The sequence below is a fragment of the Phocoena sinus genome, chromosome 10, assembly GCF_008692025.1.
Source record: "Phocoena sinus isolate mPhoSin1 chromosome 10, mPhoSin1.pri, whole genome shotgun sequence".
Classification (NCBI taxonomy): Eukaryota; Metazoa; Chordata; class Mammalia; order Artiodactyla; family Phocoenidae; genus Phocoena; species Phocoena sinus.
The window spans coordinates 13,826,532-13,850,519 of record NC_045772.1 but is presented as its reverse complement, the minus strand read 5'-3'; the positions used below and the strand labels follow the sequence as shown (position 1 = coordinate 13,850,519).

General features: G+C 44.8%; 1 protein-coding gene across 2 annotated transcripts in view; it reads right to left on the bottom strand.

Annotated features, from left to right (window-relative positions):
- The window catches only part of LARGE1 (LARGE xylosyl- and glucuronyltransferase 1), a 587,572-nt gene that overhangs the window by 270,401 nt on the left and 293,183 nt on the right, over positions 1–23,988 (bottom strand). For both annotated transcript variants that reach the window (XM_032644884.1, XM_032644885.1), the window contains exon 5: positions 14,166–14,289. In XM_032644884.1, coding sequence (XP_032500775.1) covers positions 14,166–14,289 — 124 coding nt within the window. The remainder of the gene's footprint in view (positions 1–14,165; positions 14,290–23,988) is intronic.

The following is a 23,988-nucleotide window of genomic DNA, read 5'->3' as shown; positions in this document are numbered from 1 at the left end:
AACCGCCCATTTAAAAGTTCCTTTCTTTTTAAAAATTTTTTTAATTGAAGTATAGTTGATTTACAATGCTATGCCAATCTCTGCTGTACAGCAAAGTGACTCAGTTATACACAGAGACATTCTTTTTTTTTAATATTCTTTTCCATTATGGTTAATCACAGGATATTGAATATAGTTCCCTGTGCTCTACAGTAGGACCTTGTTGTTTATCCATTTTATATATAATAGTTTACATCTGCTCAACCCAAACTCCTAGTCCTTCCCTCCTCCAACTCCCCCTCCCTTGGCACAAATGAACGTATCTACAGAACAGAAACAGGGCTTCCCTGGTGGCGCAGTGGCTGCGGGTCCGCCTGCCGATGCAGGGGACGCGGGTTCGTGCCCCAGTCTGGGAGGATCCCACATGCCGCGGAGCGGCTGGGCCCATGAGCCATGGCCGCTGGGCCTGTGTGTCCGGAGCCTGTGCTCCGCAACGAAAGAGGCCGCGGCAGTGAGAGGCCCGCGTACCACAAAAAAAAAAAAAAAAAAAAAAAAAAAAAAACACACGAATAAAACAGAAACAGACTCACAGACATAGAGAATAGGCTTAAAAGTCTGTTTCTGACATGTAGTTTTCCTACGCTGTGGTCAAAAATGGGGCCTGTATAATTTTTATGATTTGAATTTTAATGAGGTTTTCTCTGGCCCTCAATTTACGTAATTTTTTCATGAACACTTGAAAATCCATTTTTATTCCACTTGAAAAATCATTTTTATTCCATTTGATGGATATGAAATTTGATATCTATTGATATTGATTACAGTTTTAAAACTATCTTTGTCATTAACAATACAATTTGCGTTTTTAGTGGCTGAAACTCTCCTAATATACCCCACATTTCTGTCAGTTTTTGCTTTATATATTTGGAGGATTTCTACTTGGAAAATAGCTTGGCTAGTACATCCTCTTATGGATATCACACTCATCAATTCAAAATTATTAATTTTATCTAATTAAATGTGTTTATTTAATTATATTTGTGTTCATCTTCAATTAACGTATCTTTACTGTATTTGTCTTTGTAAGTCTGAGACACACTATAGATTTTATTTTTAAACTTTATAATTTATTTTAGGTGTGTTTCTTTTTTTTTTTCTTGACATGTTTTATTTATTTATTTTTTTAACATCTTTATTGGGGTATAATTGCTTTACCAATGGTGTGTTAGTTTCTGCTTTATAATAGGTGTGTTTCTTAAAGATAGTAAGCACACAGTTAAGATAGCACTATTTAATCAAGCATCAGTTTTGTCCAACAATAGAAGAGTTTAAAGCATTTATATTTATTAAAAGAAATGATGCTGGTTTTGCATCTGGAATAGTATTTTATGCATTATATTTCAGCTTTGAGAAAAAATTTAAATACATTACAATCAGCCCTTTTATTTATTTTTTTTAACTTATTTTTATTTTTTGGCCATTTCGCCCGGCATGTGGGATCTTAGTTCCCCAACCAGAGATCGAACCATCACCCCCTGCGGTGGAAGCGTGGAGTCTTAACCACTGGACCGCCAGGGAAGTCCCTACAATCAGCCCTTTTAAATGTACAATTCAACAAAAGTATAGTCTGCAACTGCTACAGCAATCACTTCATGGAACAATTCCATCAGCCCCAAAAGTTTCCTCATGCCCCTTTGAAGGAAATCCCCACCACACTGCCATTTGGCCCCTAGTAACTTCTGATCTGCTTTCAAGAATTTCATATAAATGAAATGATGTAACATGCAGTCTTTCTGTCTGGCTTTTTTCACTTAGCATACCACTTTTGAGATTCATTCACATTGTTACATGTGTCATATGTTTCACTGCTGAATAACATTCCATTGAATGGATATACTACCGTTGTTTTCTACAACTGACGGACACTCAAGTTCTATGAATAAAGCTATGTATATTCACACACAAATTTTCGTGTGCATGTACATTTTTATTTCTCTTGGATGAACACCCAGGAGTGGAATCGTTGAGCCATACTGTGAGTACGTGTTTAACTTCTTAAGAAACTAACAAACTGTTTTCCAAAGTGGTTGAACCATTTAATACTTCCACCAACCACGTATGAGAGTCCTGGCTGTTCCACATTCTCACCAACAGTTTTTATTGTAAGTCTTTTTAATCTTAGCCATTGTAGTGAGTGTGAAGTAGTATCCCATGATGACCTTAATTTGCATTTCCCTGATGACTAACAATGCTGAGCATTTTACAGGGATTTACTGGCTATCAATATGTTGCCCATTTTCAAACTGAGTCATTGGTCTTCCTGTTATTGTTTAAGAGTTCTCTCTATATATTCCAGATACAAAACTTTTGTCAGACATCTGCTCTGCAAGTATTTTCTTCCAGTCTGTGGCTTGTCATTTTATTTTATTAATGTCTTTGGAAGAACAAAAACTACCAGTTTAGATGAAGTCCAATTTATCAGTATCTTTTTTTAGTTTGCGGTTTTTGTATCCTAGTGAAGAAATCTTTGACTAACCTGAAGTCACTACGATTTTCTCCTTTGCTTCCTTCTACTGTTCTGTATTTGTAGCTCTTACATTGAGGGGTGAGATTCAAGTTAATTTTTGCATATGGTATATAGTGGAGGTCAAAATTCATTTTTCCCCATATGGACATCCAATATTTTTCTCATTGTCTTTGCTCCCTACCTATCTTATGTAGAGTTTCTTTCATCTGCAATAATCATCTCTAATAACTTAGTTTTAAATCTATTTATAACTTTACCAGCGGTCACCTTTGAACTTTCCAGAAACATCTTTTTTTCCCTGATGATCAGAATGAAGGGCTAAAAAAAAATGCCATCTGAGTTACCCCCCAAAACAGCAGAAATCTAGCAGCTTTTAAATCCAACACACTTCTGAGGCTGTTTCAAAATGTCTGTGGATCATCTGGTTATTTGTATGCTTGTAAGAGCAACTTTTGGCATCTGCATTCAGCTTTGCAACTGACTTAAAACAATTATTTACAGATCATTCCATGTGTAACTTCTTCCAGTACATACTGCCTGCCCCTTTAGAACAAGACCTCTTCCATTTGTGAATATTCACTTTGATTACTTTTTTGGTTGGCTGGCAAGTAACTGATGATTCTTTCTTCAAGAAGTATAATACACTGGTGCATATTGTGTGAGCACTTGCATAACATATCTTTTGTTTTTTTTTCCTGTTGCCTTTATACATGAGAGAACTTGGCTGGTATTCTCAGGTCTCTGTCTTGCTCAAAACTCTGTAGACACTTTATTAGGACATTTATTATTAGAGTGAGAATTTTTATTCTTCAAACACAGAATGGTTCCCTCCACCTCTTACCCTTGCATTATAAGGTTGCCTTAGATGTGACGCCCTACCCCTAGTCCACAGCCACCAACCGTACGTGGTTGTTGAGCCCGTGAAATGCAGCTGTCCAAGGTGGGACACATAAGACATACGCTGGACTTCAAAGACTTAGTGTGGAAAAAAAAAGTGTGCAAGATATCTCATCAGTAATTTTTAAAATATTGATCAATATATTTTAGATATACAGGAGTAAATAAAATGTATTATTAAAATTCACTTCACTTGTTTCACTTTGCTTCTGCAAATATGGCTACTAGAAATTTTAAAATTACGCATGATTCATCGTTACAGTTCTACTGGATGGCATTACACAAGAGTCAGACCACTTGGATTCACAGTTTAGTTCCACAGTACTGAGTAATTTCAACAGGTCTCTTTTATAAGCCTCTATTTCCTCATCTGGAAATGGGTGAAAATAATTCTACTCACCTCAAGGCTTATTGGGGGGATAAAATAAGATTATGCATGTGAAGCTATTAAGTTCATACATAATCAACTCTTATTAGTGAGAGCTATTCTTAAAGGAAGAATTTTTTTGTTCTTTATAATTTAAATATTTTTCTAATAGGCTGGGAGAAAATATTTGCAAATGATGTGATTGACAAGGGCTTTATTTCCAAACATTACGAACAGTCATGCAACTCAGTAACCAAAAAACAAACAACCCAATCAAAAAATGAGCAGAAAACCTAAATAGACATTTCTGCAAAGAAAACATACAGATGGCCAACAGGCACAAGAAAAGATGCTCGATGTTCCTAATTATTAGAGAAATGCAAATCAAAACTCTAATGAGGTACCCCCTCACACCTGTCAGAATGGCCATCATTAAAAAGTCTACAAATAACAAATGCTAGAGAGGGTGTGGAGAAAAGGGAACCTTCCTACACTGTTGGTGGAAATGTAAATTGGCTCAGCCACTATGGAAAACAGTATGGAGGTTCCTCAAAAAACTAAAAATAGAGTTAACCATATGATCCTGCAATGCCATTCCTGGGCATATATCTGGACCAAACTAAAACCTGAAAACATACATGTACCCCAGTGTTCACTGCAGCACTATTTACAACAGCCGAGACATGGAGACAACCTAAATGTCCATCAACAGATGAATGGATAAAGAAGATGTGGTACGTATATACAATGGAATACTATTCAGCCATAATAAAAGAACAAAATAATGCCATTTGCAGCAACATGGATGGACCTAGAGATTATCATACCAAGTGAAGTAAGAGAGAAAAGAACAAATATCATATGATATCACTTATACGTGGAATCTAAAATATGACACAAATGAACTTATCTATGACCTAAAAAGAGACTCACAGACAAAGACAACAGATCTGTGGTTGCCAACAGGGATGGCGCATGGGGGAGGGATGGATTCAGAGTTTGGGATTAGCAGATGCAAACTATTATATAGAGAATGGATAAACAACAAGGTCCTACTGTATAGCACAGGGAACTATAGATATATTCAATATCCTATGATAAATCATAATGGAAAAGAATATGAAAAAGAATATATATACACATATATATAATTGAAGCACTTTGTTATACAGCAGAAATTAACACAACATTGTAAATCAACTATACTTCAATAAAATAAATAAAAAACTTTTTTCTAGGGTATATAGCCTGACGTGGGCAACTTACCACTGATTTTACCTGGATTGTAAGGGCCCCTTTTGATCTACATGCATAGAACTCTTTTTAGCTTGTGACAATTTTTTTGTATTTCATCAAACTCTGGAGGGACCATCCAACACCTTGACTTTGAAGTGCCTGCAGCCCTTAATTTTCATTAGCTTTTCACCAACTCAGCCACTCCATCCCAGGGTAACGTGCCAAAAACGTACCTCCTCTAAAACACATTTTAGAAGCTCTAACATTTCACTCCCCAAACCCAGCCTTTTATCCTTTCAAAACATTTGGATAAAAACTCCTGCTCTCACTGTAAAAATTTTCTAACCTCACCATCATCTCCAGTTGACTTTGCCCACTACTTTCTCACTATCCATCAAATACCTCTGGTCTCTCTTTCTCTCTCTCTTTTTTTTCTTGGTGGGGGGCGTCCAACTCATATTCCAAAACCCATCATTATACCTACTCTCGTGAATCACTGAAGGTGTCCAACTCAAATTCTGTACAAATAAGACCTGTGGTACCAGAGAATAACATGCACTGAAGTCCAAGAGAACGAGATTTCAGCATCTTTTAGACCTCTGATTAGCAGCATTCTGCTGATACCTTTGGTAAGTTCCTTATTAACCAAAGGAAACATTTGCTCTTTCTATAGCATGGGATTCTTGAAAAGACACAATGAAATCAGGTTCAGGAAAGCATTTCCTTCTTTATCAAGGGGAATGGACAAGAAGACCACAGCAAGGCAAGTGGAAAGGGATCAAGGCTCAAGATGAGGAAAAGGTGGGTCAGGGGACACCAAATTGCTTTAAATGAGTTTAAGTCTGAGCTCCAGGAGGGGCATGTCACATACACAGATCTGGAGCAACTGTTATATTCTGAAGAACCATAGAGAATGGTAGACATAAGACATAGAGAAAAAAGTGAGCCCATTCAAGGAAGGTAAAAACTCAGAAACCACTTATCACGTTAACGCGTCAGAGGATAAACTTAAGTGTCAACTAGGCTCCCAGCACTGCCATTCGGATTATAGTTGAAGGCACGGGGATGATGAGGAGAAGACTTAGTAGATATGCTAGGTCCTCAAACACCTGGCTGACCTACTCTGCAGACCCCAAACAGAGCTCATGCATTTTCTGGGAGCCATCATTGGCCAGGCTGTATCCTAAACATTGGGCTTAAAGAAAAAAGTGACAGGCCTTGCCCTCTTGGTTCTCACAGTCTAGTATGGAAGGCAGACAAGTGACCAGACAATGATATACACACTCACATTCAGTCTTTCTTAATGCTCAGGACCAATGGGGGGGGGGGGGGGAGGGGGATTAAAAAGATGAAGATTTCAGTACAGCACAAGGTGAACATTTCTAATCGAGTTTCTAAATATGGAACAAGGTCCTTTGGGAGGTAATGATCTCTTATCTCTGGAAGGACTCAAAAGCAGAAGATTAATGACCATTTACATAGAATATTATAGAAGAAAGTGGAAGGTTATGCCAGATGAATGCCAAGTTCCTTCCTAATTAAGATTCTGTGATTTTCAAAAGGGGACAGAGCCCATTCATTAGGACACTCCATTACATAAAGAGACATTTGCCTGTGTACAAAGTGAATTGTACAACTGACACAGAAAGATTCTTTTCTAACACAGATTACAATTTCTGTTAGTTGTCTACAATGTTCCATGTCTGATATTGAAAAGCCAAAGATCAGTCTTCTGAATACAGAGAAGTACGTTACACATTTCACTGATCCACCTCTGTTCTGCGATCTCGCGCGCGCTATCGGAGAGAAAAGCCTAACACAAAGGCCCGAGGTGCATTGCAGGCCTTACAGAACCAGCTCTCCCATTCAAAAACCATGCAGATAATCCAGGAACCAGTAAAGCAGTAAAGAAAATGAGAAAATGCCAACTTTTCCAGACCCGGACATAATATGTAACCTCAGCCAGCCCTCCTGTATAATGTTTGACCCACAAGGAGAGAAAGAACTAGAGCCTAAATCCATAAACTATTCTAGAAAAACAACCTAAAACATGTGCCCTCTGATGAGCGGTCAGCCGTCGTTTGTTCCTTTGCTGTAGAGGAAGAGAAGGTGTGTTGACAGGGTAGGTTTGGAAAAGAGAAGATTTAATAGGTTAATCACAGCCATCTGCAAATATACCAAAGAGGAAGGGAAGGAAATAGAATCTTTTGAGGGCCTACTATGTGCCAAGCCCCATGCTTTCCATTACAAGACCTCAGTTAACTGCATTTCTTCTTTACCAATAAAGGGGAGCTAGAGCTACCAACGTGGAAAGACGATTAAGTTCTCTGTGTTACTCTCATCATTACCATATTACTGGTGAAACTGGACAAGGCAATTCTAAAGGCCACCTGGCTTCATTTCTTTCTTCTGCAGGGCATCTCCGAGCAGATCCTACCCTCTATGAGAGACACATGTACCAGAGCTTCCGTCTCTCCTCTGCAGGTCAAGTCTAATTGGAACTGCTCCAGCCCATGGGGGTATCTGGTCACTGCAATGGAAGCTCGGCCACTGCCAAGCGTGTAGTCCCTTTGAACTGTACTCCAGGCCTGGATCATAAAATCCAGATCCAGTTTGGAGAAGAGTCATATGTGAGATTTGGGGCAACTTGCTTAACCCCCCACTGGGCCTCATTTGTCAAAAAATAGCTATGAGTATTGGGTTTCTTTTTAACCCTGAGACCCTATGAGTTCATGTCATTATCAATCCCTCCCAACTGAAAATGCCCATCACTCAGGAGGCATATCTTCTGAGGAAACAGATGGGGCGGGCAGTAGTGTCTCCAGCCCCCAGTGAGAGGAACAATAGAAGTCTGTCTCCCAAAGGACAGCAGGTGCTGAAAGACGGCAGCTATCTAAGAGAACCTCTACAGTACTCCATAGGGACCAGCACAAAGGCAACTGAGTGTGAGTAGGACGGCAACTTTGAGAGTCAACCATCAATGTTTTCTGTGACCACAGCCCTGAATCCCACTTCATCATCTTTCTGATGCTGGTAATGAGCAGGCATCAGGTCTAAGAGAAAAGGAGATAAATGAGGGCTCCCAGCTAGACAGGGGAATCATGAAACAGCCCCTGCGCCAGCCACTTCCCTCCATGAGCTCGGGATCATCCTCACCGCAGTGGTGGCCTGGGGGTGACTTCCCGGGTCAACTAGGAGCGAGATCAAAGGCTGCTGGGCATGCAGGGCCTCGTCTGAACACTGGCAAATATCTCGCTGATTTAAGGCAAACTGTCCAGAGTGGTGGCTCTTTAGTTTAGAAAATGGTCCTTGGATGGCAGTGATGGGGCTGTCCCAGCCCTCAGCGGCATCATTAGTGAGACATACTTTGGTCCCCAGCAGGAAGGCCACTCGCTGCAGGCCTTTAAATGGAGGGGTCATGCTTAATGCATTTATTCTTCAGGAACAACCAGAAAAAGAACACCACCGAGAGCTCAGAGGACCCTTGTCTCGACACAATTATAGCATCTTAGCTTAAAAACAGGCCACAGAGAAGGAACCAGAACACAGCAGAAAGAACATGGATTATGGAGTCAGCTCTGGGTTTTAATCCCAGCTCTACCACATACTAGCTATGCATGTGATTTGGGCTTATTTAACCTCCCTAAGCCTCAGTTTCCTTATCTGTATAATGGGGATCATAATAGGACCGATCCACAGAGTTACTGTGAGCGTTCCATGAGAGAACCGTGTGAACATAAAAAAGAAAGTGTTCCATAAATAGCAGAGGTTACATCACAGCCCATGGGGTCCAGAGTCACTGAAAACAGGAATCTTGAGTTCAAGTGCAATTCAACAGTGGCAGCTTCAGCCAGTGGCTGCAACCCACGTCCCCCTCCTTTCCTTCAGATCCATCCCACCTCCGTGTCTACTGAGTTACACAATCATGCATCTCGTATCATTTCATTTGGAAAGGGAAAAATCAGATAGCTGTCTTGGCATTTATTAGCTGCCTGATCTTAGGCAAATATCCTTCAACTCCAAGCTTCAATTTATAAACTGCCTGTAAGATGGAGGTAACGAAACTCCTCTCTCCAGCCCACAGGGTGGTCCTGAGAAGTGAGTGAGAGCATGCCGCCACCTGCAACGCTCCACACGGAAAGAAGTCATCGTCCCTGTCCTGCTGCTCCCCTCCCCTGGTGACAGGAGCTGCACGTCCTGGGTAGAGTTTGGGGCACCCAGGACTGGTAGCCTGTTGATCTGGGGCCTCGGAAGCTGGAAATGAATGGGCCACATAAACATCAGAAAGACCAGTGAGCGTTTCACAGGCCACAGGGACGAGCAGGCTGAGCCATCACTATTTGCAAATCCGCACTAACTGGTCGTTACAGAGAGAAGAACACCAGTCCAGCGCGAATTTCTCACAGCTCATTTTTTTTTTTTTTTTTTTTTTTTTTTGCGGTACGCGGCCTCTCACTGTTGCGGCCTCTCCCGTTGCGGAGCAACAGGCTCCGGACGCGCAGGCTCAGTGGCCATGGCTCACGGGCCCAGCCGCTCCGCGGCATGTGGGATCTTCCCGGACCGGGGCACGAACCCGTGTCCCCTGCATCGGCAGGCGGACTCTCAACCACTGCGCCGCCAGGGAAGCCCTCACAGCTCATTTTTAATCATGCACTGATCCTTCGTAACTTCCTTTCCCCTATTACTCCATCCTCCAGCGCTAACAGATAGAATAAGGGGCCCACAGGAGTATTTCTGAGAAACGCCATTTCCAACAGCTGTACAAAGCGATTTCTCATTCGTATCGGGGGAGGCCGTCTTACGTGTCTGCTGACGCTACCATCCGACGTGCTTCCTGGATGCAAGTAAAGAACACAGCACCATTCCATGTCATCATCCATCCCTTCTCTAATGCCATCTAATGGATGGTGTTTCAGTGTGTTCCCTTCCTGGTTTACCTGTCATGGAAAGACACTCCACCTGTCCCACAGCTGCTCTTGGGATGTTAAGGCGGGTTGGCACAGATGGAGCTTCCTCATCTATGCCACTGCAGGGTCACTGGTAGACAAATACCTGGCTGTCTGCCCATGCCCTGAGCCACAAGGGGCCTCAGGAATGTGGTGAACCCTGACAATGATCAAGAAACTCCTTCCTCAACCTAAATGTCCATTGACAGATGAATGGATAAAGAAGATGTGGTACATATATACAATGGAATATTACTCAGCCATAAAAGAGAATGAAATAATGCCATTTGCAGCAACATGGGTGCAACTAGAGATTATCATACTAAGCAAAGTAAATCAAAGAGAAAGACAAATACCATATATCACTTACATGTGGAATCTAAAATATGACATAAATGAACCTACCTATGAAACAAATAGACTCACAGACATAGAAAACAGACTGGTGGCTGCCAAGGGAGATGGGGTTGGGGGAGGGATGGAGTAGAAGCGTGGGGTGAGCAGATGTAAGCTATTATATACAGAATGGATAAACAAGGTCCTACCGTATAGCACAGGGAACTATATTCAATATCCTATGATAAACCATAATGGAAAAGAATATTAAAAAAGAATGTATATATATATATGTATAACTGAATCACTTTGCTGTACAGCAGAGATTAACATGACATTGTAAATCATCTATACTTCAATTAAAAAAAACAAAACAAAACTGAAACCTCTTCCTAATGGCTTCGTGTCTCTTAGGCACCCAGTGCTGAGTTTACTGTGTATCATTCATTTAGCAAATGTTTTCATAGGTGAGGCATCATCACGGTTTAGGTTTGCTGAGCAGGTGTTAAGCTTACAAGGTGATGAAAAACAGACAGGATCCCAGCTCTTTCGGAACCTACACTCTAGGGGAGATAGACATTTACCAGCTCATTACACAAAGGCGTGAAAGCTTACACTCCGCAGCGAGTTTACTGAAGGAACCGTATGCGATCCTCTGAGAAGATACAACAAAGAAGCCCCTATGTGATGATGAAGGCAGGGAAGGTTTCCTTGTGTACATGGAGCTTAAGCAAGAGAACGTGGACTCAATTAGCGATGGGGGAGAGCAGGCTGAGAGTACGACAGAGAGAAGAAATGACTTGTGCAAAGGCCCCCAGCGGAAGGGAAGGAGCAGAGCAGACTAGAAGATCCAGTGGGGAAGCAATGGTGCTAACAGTAGACGACTAAGTCAGGAGGAGGTAGGAGCCAGACTGTGCAGAAAAACTCGACTCAGTTAAGGACTGTGGTCTCCATCTTAGTAGCATCCGGAAATCACTGAAGGTTTTACACAGAGCACGGGGAAGGTGTGCTTGGGCTTGCCTTTGGAAAGCCTGACTCATGCTACTGACGGAGAACAGATGTGGGTGAGGAGACGTGAGCGGAGGAGAAGGGAAAAGGCTTGTCTGGGAAAACACAGCAAAACAAAAAACTGCTGTTGTGTTGGCGACAGAGCACGCAGGCTTAGACAAGGATGGTAGCAGGGGAGACGAAGACTAGCTAGGACCTCAAATGGCCAGATGCTCGGAGAGAGAAAGGGACCCATCGAAGGCAAACTCGGTTCTGGATGAGCAGCTAAGTAGGTGGTGGTGTTAGGTTCCAGCAGAGGCTCAGGTTGTGGGGGGAGTGGGCACACCACGGTTTAGACTTGTTGAGCAGAATTATGTATAAATTATTATGACTGTTTTCATGAATAATGGAAAAGTTATGTTTTACAAAATGCCTTCATACTCACTGTCCTTACCAGATTCTGACAACTGCCTCACGGAATACAGGACTGTGGGTGATAGATGTTTTAAGAGGTATGGAAATAAAATGCAGATGGTAGGGACATTGCATGGCAGGGTCAGCAGCAGAAGGCAGGGTCAAGGGCAGGACTCTGGAGACGATATCCTTTAGGACACATCAGATTGTTGTTGTTTTTTAATTCTTATTCTTTAAGCCATGGAGTCCTCAATTCAAATGGATAAAACTCCAGTGTGTGAAAATAATGGATACCTGGATTCACGTGGGCATGAGGGAGTCAGAGCCCTCGTCTTCCCCCACACCAGTCCCCTCCTTTCCTCCAAGACCCTAAGGCAGCCTTGGGGTTTCCGGGGGCAGCTTACAGGCCACCGTGCCTTACCTTTCAACCTCCCAGCTGCCCTATGGGCCTTCAATCAAGAGTATTTTCATCCTATATTGCCATGGCTGCAAAGGGGAATGAGGGATTGCCAAGAACCTGCTGCATTTCAGGCACTGCTGGGCCTTCACATGAGTTATCTGATTTAATCCAGTATCTTCTCCCACAGCTGGCAGGGTTCCACCCATTTTCAGCTGCTCAAGCCAAGGCTCAGAACCCAAATCAGATATTAGCTCTTTAATGGCAAGATGCGAAATGAAGCTGGGGTTTTCAACTACTTCGTGTTTCCTCAAAGAGCAGTGGGGGTGCAGGCTTGCACAGGGCACAGACACAGGACTGCTCTAAGAAAGAACATGCATGCTGTACCAGACGTGGCCCCCTCCCCTCCCGCTGCTTTTCCCCATGGTGTTGGCCCTCAGACCCCGGGAGACAGAGTGGCTTGCTTTCACCTTAATTAGTGCGGCAATTTGCTAAATTTTGTTTTTCCCTTTTTAGGAGTGTTAATCAGTTTTAGCTCAGAATAGATTGGAATGGCACACAAATTACCACGACAATCCCCAAATGCTAAATTCTGAACATCTCGATCAACCTCAGAGCCTGAAATACGGGAAAATGAGAAACTCCGGCCAACATCTCTGTGATCTATTTAAAATGCTATGGCTCTGAAATGAAAAGCTAATGGCTTTATGAGGTTTAGACCAAGCAATGTGCTAAAATCTGCCTCATGTCTAGGTGTTTAGTCCTTCCCAAGGTGACTGGACACAGAGCTGCAACGGTTTCTGCAAAGCGACATGTTCCACTAATAACAGCAATTGGTTAAATCCACAAGCATTGCAGGGTACCAACAAACGCGCCAGAAATACAGAAAAGAACAAGATGGGCTCCCAGCCCCGTCCCGTTAAGAAGGTTCTAAACTAAAGCAGTCGACGGGCAAGTGAACAGAAAACGTCCTCCTCTTTCCTGGAGGAGTCGTGGGACGTTCTCAGAGGGGGTAGCCATGGAGCTGAGTCCTAAAGGATGAGTGGGAGGTGTGACAGTAGCTGGAAGGGTGTGTCAGATAGAAGGAACAGCAGAAGCAAAGGCTCAAACGCAGGAGGGAGGGCAGCCCAGAGCTGAGAAATAAGCAAATTTGCAAGATGCGACTGGAAGAAGAGTCAAGAGACAGAACGTGCAGGACTTTTAAATCAGACCGTGAACCTCAAGCCTGATGCAGACCACGTGATACCACAGGAGCATTTTTTTTTATTATTCTTTTTTTTTTTTCTTTTTGCGGTACGCGGGCCTCTCACTGCTGTGGCCTTTCCGGTTGCAGAGCACAGGCTCCGGACGCACAGGTTCAGCGGCCACGGCTCACGGGCCCAGCCGCTCCGCGGCACGTGGGATCTTCCCGGACCGGGGCACGAACCCGCGTCCCCTGCATCGGCAGGCGGACTCTCAACCACTGCGCCACCAGGGAAGCCCCCACAGGAGGATTTTAAGCAAGGGAATGACGTGGCCAAATGAGTCTCCCTTGGTTGAAACCCTCTGGCCCAACATAATCCTTAATATTTATTCAACATAGTCTTTTAAAGCACATTCACACATGTTCTCTCATTTGACCCTCTTAATGACTCCATGAGGTTGGTGTTATAAGTACATTTCTACTCATGAAAAAACAGATCCAAAGGTATATAGCCTGTTTAGTTTGTGTCTTATGACCAGTAAATGACAACATACGAATTCAAACACAGGCCTGTTGGACTCAGCGCTGACCTCACCGGGTAACAGAATTCTCTAGATATTGGCCACCATAGGCCTTCTTTAGGTACGGACCAGGCCAGTAGCCTCCAGCCTCCACAGAAAGCCTTGGTGGCCAGAACTGCACAGACCAACACGCATTCTGTGCTCAAGAAATGGTTGCTTTAATGCTTCAGATAATCAAATCAGATTCAAGTGGCAAACACCCTCAGTTATACCCTGGACGTCTCCAGTTTGCGAGCTGAGATTTCTGCCTTTGCTGCTGTCTACTAAACCATAAACAAGGAAAGCATCCTGCTTGATCTCCCTTCCCACCGGTACCTTGAGCTCATCTGCGTTGTAGAAGTCTACTCGCACGGCAGGCACCATCCAGGTCTGGAAGAGCGTCGCCAGGATCTGCTCGGCGATGGAGTCGGCAATGACGTGGAAATGCAGGGGGTTCCGCCTGTGGGCAGGGAGCGGAGGAGAGTCAGGAGGGGGAACCAAGGCCGCAGAGACACGCTCTTACCAGCTGGTAACGTGTGGCCAGTTTCTAACAGCAGTGATGAAGGACAATCAGGCATGTTACCTACTGGAGAGGACATCAGAGCTGAGGAGAGAAGATGTCTCATCCAACCTCAGGATTTCAGAGACGTGGCCACCAAGGACCAGAGAGGGTAAAATCACTGGTGACATTCAATGCAAGCCAACCGCCATACCTGTTACGAGGGCATCTGTGTTTCTAAAAATCTTAAGTAGAGCATGTGTAACAATTTGGTCAATGCTTTATCTTTACCACCTGGATGTACCGGCGTCAGTGCAGAAGCACGTGGACAAAGGATGAGGTCTTTGGACCAGCTGTGCGGAGCGGGTAAGGCACTTCTCCCCCAGCACAGCACTAAGTCCTATCTTCTGCCTGTTCCTCTCCGAAAGAGAAACAGGCAGCCACGATGGCATCACCTGGGGCTCCCATAACTGAGTATCAGCCCACCCTCACTTGTAATACTTGTAAAGCCTTTATTCATTCTACCTCGGTTGACCCGCTGCTACACTGAGCCAGCACCCAAAATACAAACCAGCAGTACACAAGGGCAAAGCTTCCAATTCCAGTGGAAATGGGTTCGAAGCCCAGACGTGGCATCTATTAGGGGAGGACTTTGAGCATGTCACTTATACCTCTGCACTGCTGCTTCTTCATTCTGCAAAATGTGAAAAACCTCCTCTACGGGCTACTGGGTCAGTTAGATGAGATAAGAAGTACCATATATGATGCATCTCAACAACAGACATAGATGGGATAACAACAGACTGCAGATACGCCTTCTTGAGGGACCGCCAGGCACAAACCAGAAGTTCAACCCAGAAGAACTATTACCAGAAATATCATCGCTCTAGTAAGAATAACGGCATACATCGTAATACCACGAACGAGCACCTCTGGAAATCTAAAGATGAGAATGACCTTGCCCACCCCAACCTCGAGGAGTTCTTACTATTTAGAGACAGTTAAATATAAACCCAAATATAAACAGGAGGTGGACTGTGATAACAGCTACAACAGAACACAAGGTTCCATGAGAGTAAAGCAAAATCTGGACCGGGTCAGAAGAATGTGTAAGAGGTGGGGGAAGTAGTGCCCTGAAGGATAAATGACTTTATTCTTGGCAAAGAAGAGGGGACTCGATCCATGGAGAATAACACGAGACTCTGGCTGGAGCCCAGGGGGTGCTGAGAGTGTGGTGGGAAGGGAAGGGTTAGCAGGGACTCGGGGGTTCGAGCAGAGAAGGGGAGAGATGCAAGTGCATAGGGAGCAGTGCAATGAACGCCCGCTTAAACAGTCTTGATTTGATCAGCTCGGTGTGGGGAGTAACAGACTGGCCCATAGCTCTCAGCTTCCTGCAATCGCTCCCCAGCCCTGTTCTAAGTTCTAGATACACAGATTTCTTTCAATTCCCCCTACCCTCGTGCTCTCTCTCCACCTGGGCCTTCGCACACACCATTTACTCTGCAGGAAACCCTCTTGCATTTGTTCATTCTATAAATACTTATTAAACACCCACTGTTCACCAGGTGACGTGCAGGATGCTGGGGACATGGTGGTAAGACACCATCCTGCTCTCACGGTCTTGTCCTCTCCTTCTTCCTCCTCCTCCCCCCGCCCCTGCCTCCACAGCCCCCATTCAGCATTTGGTTCTCTCTCACCCAGCCTTCACTTCTGAGGTCTGCCATCATTTGCTTTTAGAATCCTTCCCTGACGACCCATGACTAAGTCAGGGGCCCTTCCTAATGCACAGTCAGCTCAGCATCTGTGCCCATCCTTAGGCTGTGGTTGCCTGTTTACTGGTCTGCATGCCCCCTCGACCGTGAGCTCAGGGGAGTAAAGGATGGTGCCAGTTGTGCTGAAATGGAGAGCCCCACGATCGAACTCAGTGCCTGGGATGCAGTAGGAGTTCAATAAACGAAATGAAGAGTGGGATAGGTGATGGATAGTGGGCAGCTAAGGGAAACAGAGGTGTACACCTCACTTAGGAGATTAGGTGAATGTGAAACAAGAATCCGACTTAGTGTCTGGGGAAGAGCAACAGTGAAGTGGAATCTAGAGGAATTTCAGGAGAAGAGATCTTAGATATGGGGGAAATGGAAAGGAAGAGGAAGGCACTGGGGTTCCTGGGCTGGTGGTGATTCGTTCAGGACAGGGGCTACAAGAAGAAAGGCACACTGGAGGAAGATGATGGGTTTGGGACTGGGTATACCAAGTTTAAGGTGAGGGTGGCAAAGCCAGGTGGAACTGGGTAGATGAGTCTAGACCTGAAGAAAGTTATTATCCAAGGCCAACCTGCCAAACACGTAACAGGTGCTCAGGGTGCTGAGCTGAACAAATGACCCAAAGGAGCAATCAGCACTGCTGAATTTCTCCATGGTACCCGTTGCGTGAACACTGCAAACTCTCCCATTAAACGATCTATACTCAGAAGGAAGGGACACGCCTGCCTTACAGCTTCCCTGGAAGCCCTATAGGCAGCTTCCCTATAAGAAGCTGCCAGCAGTCCTAGGTGATGACTGGTGGCATGAGGGAATGATGGTGTATTTGTTTATTGGCCAGTGACTTACCTGGACGCTAAGCCAGAGACAGATAGACAGCCACCTGGAAGTCAGAGGGTCCCTTTGGCCCTCAGTGTTGGCACAGTCATTCCCCTCTCCCACGAGCCGCGGCGGGAGTCTTACGTATCAAGAATGAATGAAGATAAATCTGTATAACTGCCAGCTTGCATTTTTATCCACAGTAGAGAGATGGCTTAATTTTAGACATGGGGTAACAATACCAAACAGATCAAGATACTCACATTTGCCCCAACGCATCACGTTTTCCACACATCTGTATCTTTGTCTGGGCTGTTCCTTCTCCCTGGGATACTCCCCTGATACTTGGAGGTCCCTGAGTACCCTTTGTCAGTCATCTCCTCCTCAAAGCCTTCTGTGAGCCCATCTTCATCCCTCCCTTCTCCTGCTAACTGGGCACCTCAAATGAAAAGCTAATCTACCACTTCCAGCGAAGCACTGGGTGGTACAAGTTCAAACACCTGGCTCCTTCTCTCCACCGCGAGGCCTCTGAGAACAGGAACCATCTTTTCATCACCACCCCCAGGGCCCAGCAGAGAGCATGGCAAGTAATGGGTGCTCAAGAAACACTGGTACAACAGGGGAAGAAAGCCAGCGCCCCTCCTTCCCTGTCACCGGTCACATTCCCATAAGAAGTTGATGGCACGCTTGCATCAACGGTTCAGGGCCGGCGCTCTGCTCCAGGACATCTGGGTCAGAACCCTGGCTGCATTAATGACTAACCGAGTGACCGAAAGCATGTGACTTCAGCTCTCTACGCCTCAATTTCTTCCTTTCAATTCAGAAACAATAATGGTAAGTAAGCAGCAGTACACTGGGTAATTGTGACAATTAAGTGATGTATATAAAGCACTTAGCAAATACCTGGCGTGTAATATTTCAACATATGCTAACAATTGGTGTGGTCTGCATGTTCGTTGCCTCCCACCCCAAATTCATAACCCCTAAGGTGATGATACCAGGAGGTATGGCCTTTGGGAGGTATTTAGGTCACTAGGGAAGAGTCCTCCTTCCTTATAAAGGGTTAGTGCCCTTATTAAAAGAGGCCCTCTTGTTTTTTTGACCACATGAGAACACAGAGAGAAATCTTCAGTCTGTAATCAGGAAGCTGGCCCCCAGCCAGAGTCAGGCCATGCTGGTGCCATGACCTTGGACTTCCCAGCCTCTAGAACTGAGAAAAAAAAATACATGTCTCTTGTTGATGAGCCGCACAGTTTGTGCTATTTTGTTATAGCTGCCTGAACGGACTAGGACAACTATTACCGACACTAACTTATGAAACTGCTATTTTCTCCACCGCTTTTGCATCACTTTTCAAATAAAGTATTTTCAATTAATTCTTCCATTCACAGACAAAAGATGAGTTGAATGAACAGACACCCAGCAAAGAGCTATCAAGCAGCAGGTAAGGCAGAATAGGGATTTAGGCAACGAACGAGCTCAGAGTCCTCTCCTCAGGCAGCAATCAATCCGGCAGAGACAGAGAAAGAATACTAATGACCACATAAACGTTAGAACACCGGTGTCGTGCTGTAACACTGGACTGCACACACGGCCGCAGAGTCTGGGAATGGCACAGCTCCCAGGGAGCCACCTGAAGACACTGGCGTGCACGGTGAGTGAAGGTACTCCTGGAGCTGGAGAGTGAACAACTTGCACAACTGTGCAGGACGGTTCCACAAGGAGGAACACACATGCCACTGGACTATAAGGGTGGGAGAGACCACTTCTCACTAGTGGGGAATCTAGGAAGTGTCCATGGATGATGTGGCAAGTAAACCGGACCTCTGGATGCAAAAAGATGGAGGATAGAGGAAGGCATTCTGCAGGAGGTAACAGAATAAGGGAAGGAACGGAGGTGGGAAAGTCCACCGTATGTCAGTGAAAGAACAATAGTCTTATTTGAGTGGATCACACAACAACGTTTATTGAACACCTAGTGTATGCCCGGAACGGGGAGGGAAAAAAGAAGAGAGAGACAATATTAACAACAGGAAGACAGCCAGACAAGGTCTGGGGAGCTCGGCAGGCAGCAGATTGAAGTCGTAATTCAGGAGGTTAATCTAGTTACCGAGCAGATGAACCAGCGTGGGTAAGAGGAACAGGCTCTCAGAGGAGGACGGTGCAAGCATTTTTTTTTTCTTTTTTTTTTTTTTTTTTTTTTGCGGTACGCGGGCCTCTCACTGTTGTGGCCTCTCCCGTTGCGGAGCACAGGCTCCGGACGCGCAGGCTCAGCGGCCACGGCTCACGGGTCCAGCCGCTCCGCGGCATGTGGGATCTTCCCGGACGGGGGCACGAACCCACGTCCCCTGCATCGGCAGGCGGACTCTCAACCACTGCGCCACCAGGGAAGCCCCCGTGCAAGCATTTGTATGAGGCTTTCCGCCTCTTCTGCATTCTTCCTCTGGTCTATTTAAAGCATCTCTCCAGAAGGGAGTGTAACTCCAGAAAGACACTGGGCTCCTCTTTAGGGCCAAACTAGGTGTTTGCATTGTCAAAGGGGTCAGTGAGCCTCATCAGATAACTAAGAAAACGCTTAATCTGAGGACACACAGTCCCCAGCTCAGCGGACCGCCAGGACCCTGACAGTTTGCTGACCCCTTCAGTAATCCAATGCGGTCTAGCCAGCAGTAGCTCACGTCTCCTCGTGGGGAGGATGAACACCTGGAGGGGCTCTGCTAATGCTCCACCTTGGGAACCATCACAAGGATGTGGGTCCCGTCAACCGCACCTCCAGCGGCCACGAGGAAAGCACCTGAAAGCATGTCCCAGACCACTTTTCACAGAGCCCCTGTGTAAGCCAGAATGTCGCCCTTGAGCTTTAACTTCTGAATCCGGCTGCCAACCAGATGGTCCCACTTCATATCCCATGGGCCCCTTGGAATCAAGACGACCCAATTACAACCCTCCTAACAAACCAAGAATGTCAGCTCCATGGGGACAGGGACCTGGCTGGTCATTCACTGGTGTATCCCACCCCCTGGAACAGCGCCTGACATATTAAATAGGGGCTCGTGTTGTCCTCTCTTGGCCCCTTACACATGTCTGTCCTCCTGAATTCCCTGCCTGAGTGAACGGTGCACCATTCACCCACACTCACAAGCTAGAAATGGGACTGTCACCTGGGCTCCTTCCCCGCCCACGTCCCACACACCCAGTCAACCGCAAGTCCCCAGAGGCAGCATTAGTCTCATGGTTGGGGCTTTGAAGCCAAACCGCCTGGCTGCTTCTCATCTAGGCCCTGTCACAAATGATGTGACCTTGAGTAAGCTTTTTAACCTTAGTCTCGGTTTCCAAATCTGTAAAATGGGGTTGATGTTGATGGCGCCTACCTCATAGTTACTGTCCGATGAACTGAGTTAAAATATATAAAGGACTTAGAAGGGTAACTCACAGGCAGTAAGGACTTCATAAATATTAGCTATTATTATCCCAACTAACCTTCAGGAACATCTTATGAATATATCCACCCCTTCTCTCCCTGATCTCTGAGCTTGCTCCCTCCAACGGCTCATCCACACTGTCAGCCCTGAACTCTCTAAAATGATCACATGATCCCCTGCTCACCATACAGCCTTGCGCCTGGAGCTAACCGGACCTTCAATGAGCTCCCCCCGTCCCCCTGTCCATGCTCACGCCTCCCCACTCCCTCCTGCACTCCAGACACTGTCCTCCGCAGACCTGCACGTGGCCACCTCTTATCCCTCCTTCAAGAATAAACCGAAGTGTCACCTCTTCAAGGAAGCCCTCCACGGCTACTCTACCCAAAATGTCCCTCTCCCTCCCCATCACTCCCCACCCCACTGCCCTGTTTGGCTTCTGTCTAGCACTGACTAGTATTAGAAATCTCCATCTTCATCGGCAGATCTATTTCCACCCTCCACTAGAATGTGAGCTGTCTAGGGTAGAGATTCTCTCGTTTCACAAAGCACCTACTCTCTCGTTAACCCCCTCTACAACCCCAGTGCCTAGAGAGTGCCTGGCCGTGAGTCAGGTCCAGGACTTGGCCACGTTCTCCCACAGGCTGTGTTCACGCTGTCGTGGCTTCCACAACCGCCTACACGTTGCCGCACTTCCTGCTTCCAGCCTTCTGTTCTCAGTTTAGACGCCATGGCTCCAAGGAAGCCATTCCATGGAGTCAGATGCCCTTTCTTAGTGCCTCCCACTGATATCAGAGCTCAAAACTTAGATCTTTGCAACTGTTCCCTGTTAGATGGAGTCTGGGCCCTGGAAGCTACATTTTGTTGATGATCTTTTCCTCAGATTTTTAACAGTTCCTTGTAGATATAATCATCCAGTGATTGTTTATTGAAAGAATGAATGAACGGACAAATGAATAATTACCAAAGAGAACCAAATTCCCTCAGAGTGGACACAATTACCTGGAAATTAGGTGTAGAGGCACTTAGAAGAAAATGTGAGAGTAAATCTTTTAATTTGGGGTTAGGTGATGGTTTCTTAGATATGACATCTAAAGCTCAAACAACAAAAGAAAAACAGATAAACTGGTCTTCAAAATTAAAAACTTCTGTGCTTCAGAAAACACCATCAAGAGAGTGAAAAAAGACAGCCCCAGAATGGGAGAAAATATCTGCAAAGCATATGTCTGATAAGGGACTTAAAACCAAGAATGTGTAAAGATCTTTTACAAGACAAAGACAAGTTAGCAGGTTAAAAACGGAGCAAAGGATCTGAATGGTCATTTCTTGGAGAAGATGTACAAATGCCAAGAAGCACAGGAAACGACGCTCAACATCACTGGTCACTAGGGAAAGGCAAATCAAAACTCGGACACCACTTCCCACCCACTAATGGCTAAAATAAAGAGACAGGTGATAACAAGTGTTGGTAAAGATACGGAGATACTGGAACTCTCGTTTGTTACTTGCGGAATTCTAAAATGACTGTAGCTGCTTTGGAAAACTGTTTTGCAGTTTCTCAGAAAATTGAGCAAAGTTACCACTGCTGAGTTATCCAGCAATTCCACTCCTCGCTATATATGAAAAAGTATGAAAACATATATTCACACAAAAGCCTGAACGCGAACATCCAGAGTAGCATTATTCATAATAGTCAAAAAGTAGAAACAACGCAAACGGCCACCAACTGACGAATAAACAAAATGTAGTACATGCATACAATGGAATATTACTAGGCAATAAAAAGGAATGAGGTACGGACACGTGCTACAACATGGATGAACCTTGAACACATTATGCGACGTAGGAGAAGCCAGTCACAAAAGACCAGAGAGTACATGATCCTGTTGATATGAAATGTCCAGAATAAACACATCTATGGAAACAGAAAGTAGACTAGTGGTTGCCAGGGGATGGAGGGAGGGGGAAATGGGGAGTGACTACTAATACACATGGGTGTTTCTTTACAAGTTGAAGAAAATGGTCTAATGTTAGTGGTGACAGCTGTGCAACTCTTAACTGTACTAAAAACCACTTTTCAGGAGTGAATTTCATGGTATGTGATTTACACCCCAATGCTGACTTACTGGCCTGAGATGTGGAGTGACGGTCTGACCTATGAGTTTGGGAGAGGGATTGAGGCCTGGTCTGTCCAGCTGTCTCTGGGCTTCTTTCTTGGGGAACTGCGTTGTACAGTAAGTCATTTGCCCAGGCGGGGAAGGCCTGCAGTTGTCCCGGTTGGCTCAGACTGTAAGTAAACCCAATTCATGAGGCCAAAAAAGAACTCACAATTGAAAGAACATCCCACGGTTCAGGATTAACAGCAGTAGAGGTGGTATTTCATTCTCCAGGTGTCACTTCTGAGCCTTATTTTGCAATTGGCTCCTAACTCAGGAAGGTAAAAATGTTTTAAAGATAGAGGCCTCCAATTCCCCACATCAGCCAGAGGTGATGAGCCTCCACCCTATTCTCTGTTGTCCAGAGGTAAATTAGCAAGAGTTAGACAGATGTTAAGAACATATTTACGCCAAAATGAGTTTCATAAACTGAAGACAGTAAGAACTCATTCAGAAAAATCACAAAAGGAATAATTTTCTTAATATACGATTCCATGTTATTTAATTTTACATCTAGATAACATCCGAAAGCGTCTTTTATACCAGTCCACCAGTTACGTATGCATTTTGGGAGCACTGCTTTAAGCCCATGAGAAAAGGCTTCTACCTGAACAGGCAAGCTTGAGTACACATCTTCAAATACAATGGGGTCCACTTGGTTGGGTTCAAGCAACACAGACCCTGGGTCTGTTCTAATTCAGACCAGGTCACACCTTTTTAACAAAGAAGGGAGCAAGTGCGTGCTTCATCTCCACCACAGGCTGCAGATTTTGCTCATAATGAGCAACGCTCCTGCTGCCTCTGGTTTCCTTAACTGCTCCCCTGTTCCAGGCTGGGATGCAATAAATATGGTAATACAAAGAGGCAAAGATGATTAAACCCTAGCTTTCTCCCCGCTTTTCCTTTCTTATTTTGTCAGGAATGTGCCACAGCCCCTGTAAGGCAATCCAAGGTCTGTTTTTTATTAAAATATACAAGGACAGCTGAGTTGAAATAATCCTTAATTATTAAGGTTACAATGGAATTGCAGTTTTAGAAAAAGAAAGAGCCTGTGACAGCAACTCGAACGCTCAGTGAATCTGTTACACTGAGAGATGTAAATGGAACTCACTGCAGAAAACCACAGCAGCCAGAATGAGGGTTTTTCAGTGTGAGTTCTTGGTTTGGGGGAGGACAAGTGGCCTTGATGATGTGGGAAGAATCGAGGACAAGTCAGTATTCATGTCAGAAAAGCTCTCCAGGGGAGTAGAACAGAGCAAATCAAAGGCCTCGTGGTGTAGTAAAAGCAGCATGGATTCCAGGGTTGGCCGGAGCCAAGGCTAGAAACTCAGGAGCATCACTTATTCACCTGTGACCTTGATCAAGCTATTTAATAACCTCTCTGAGCCTCAGTTTCCTCATCCATTTGCGGGAGTAACGGCAGCCACTGTACAGGTTTGGGATGAAGGTCAAACACAATGACCTATCCTTGGCATCTGAACTACACGAATTAATTCTTTTTGGTTTTAC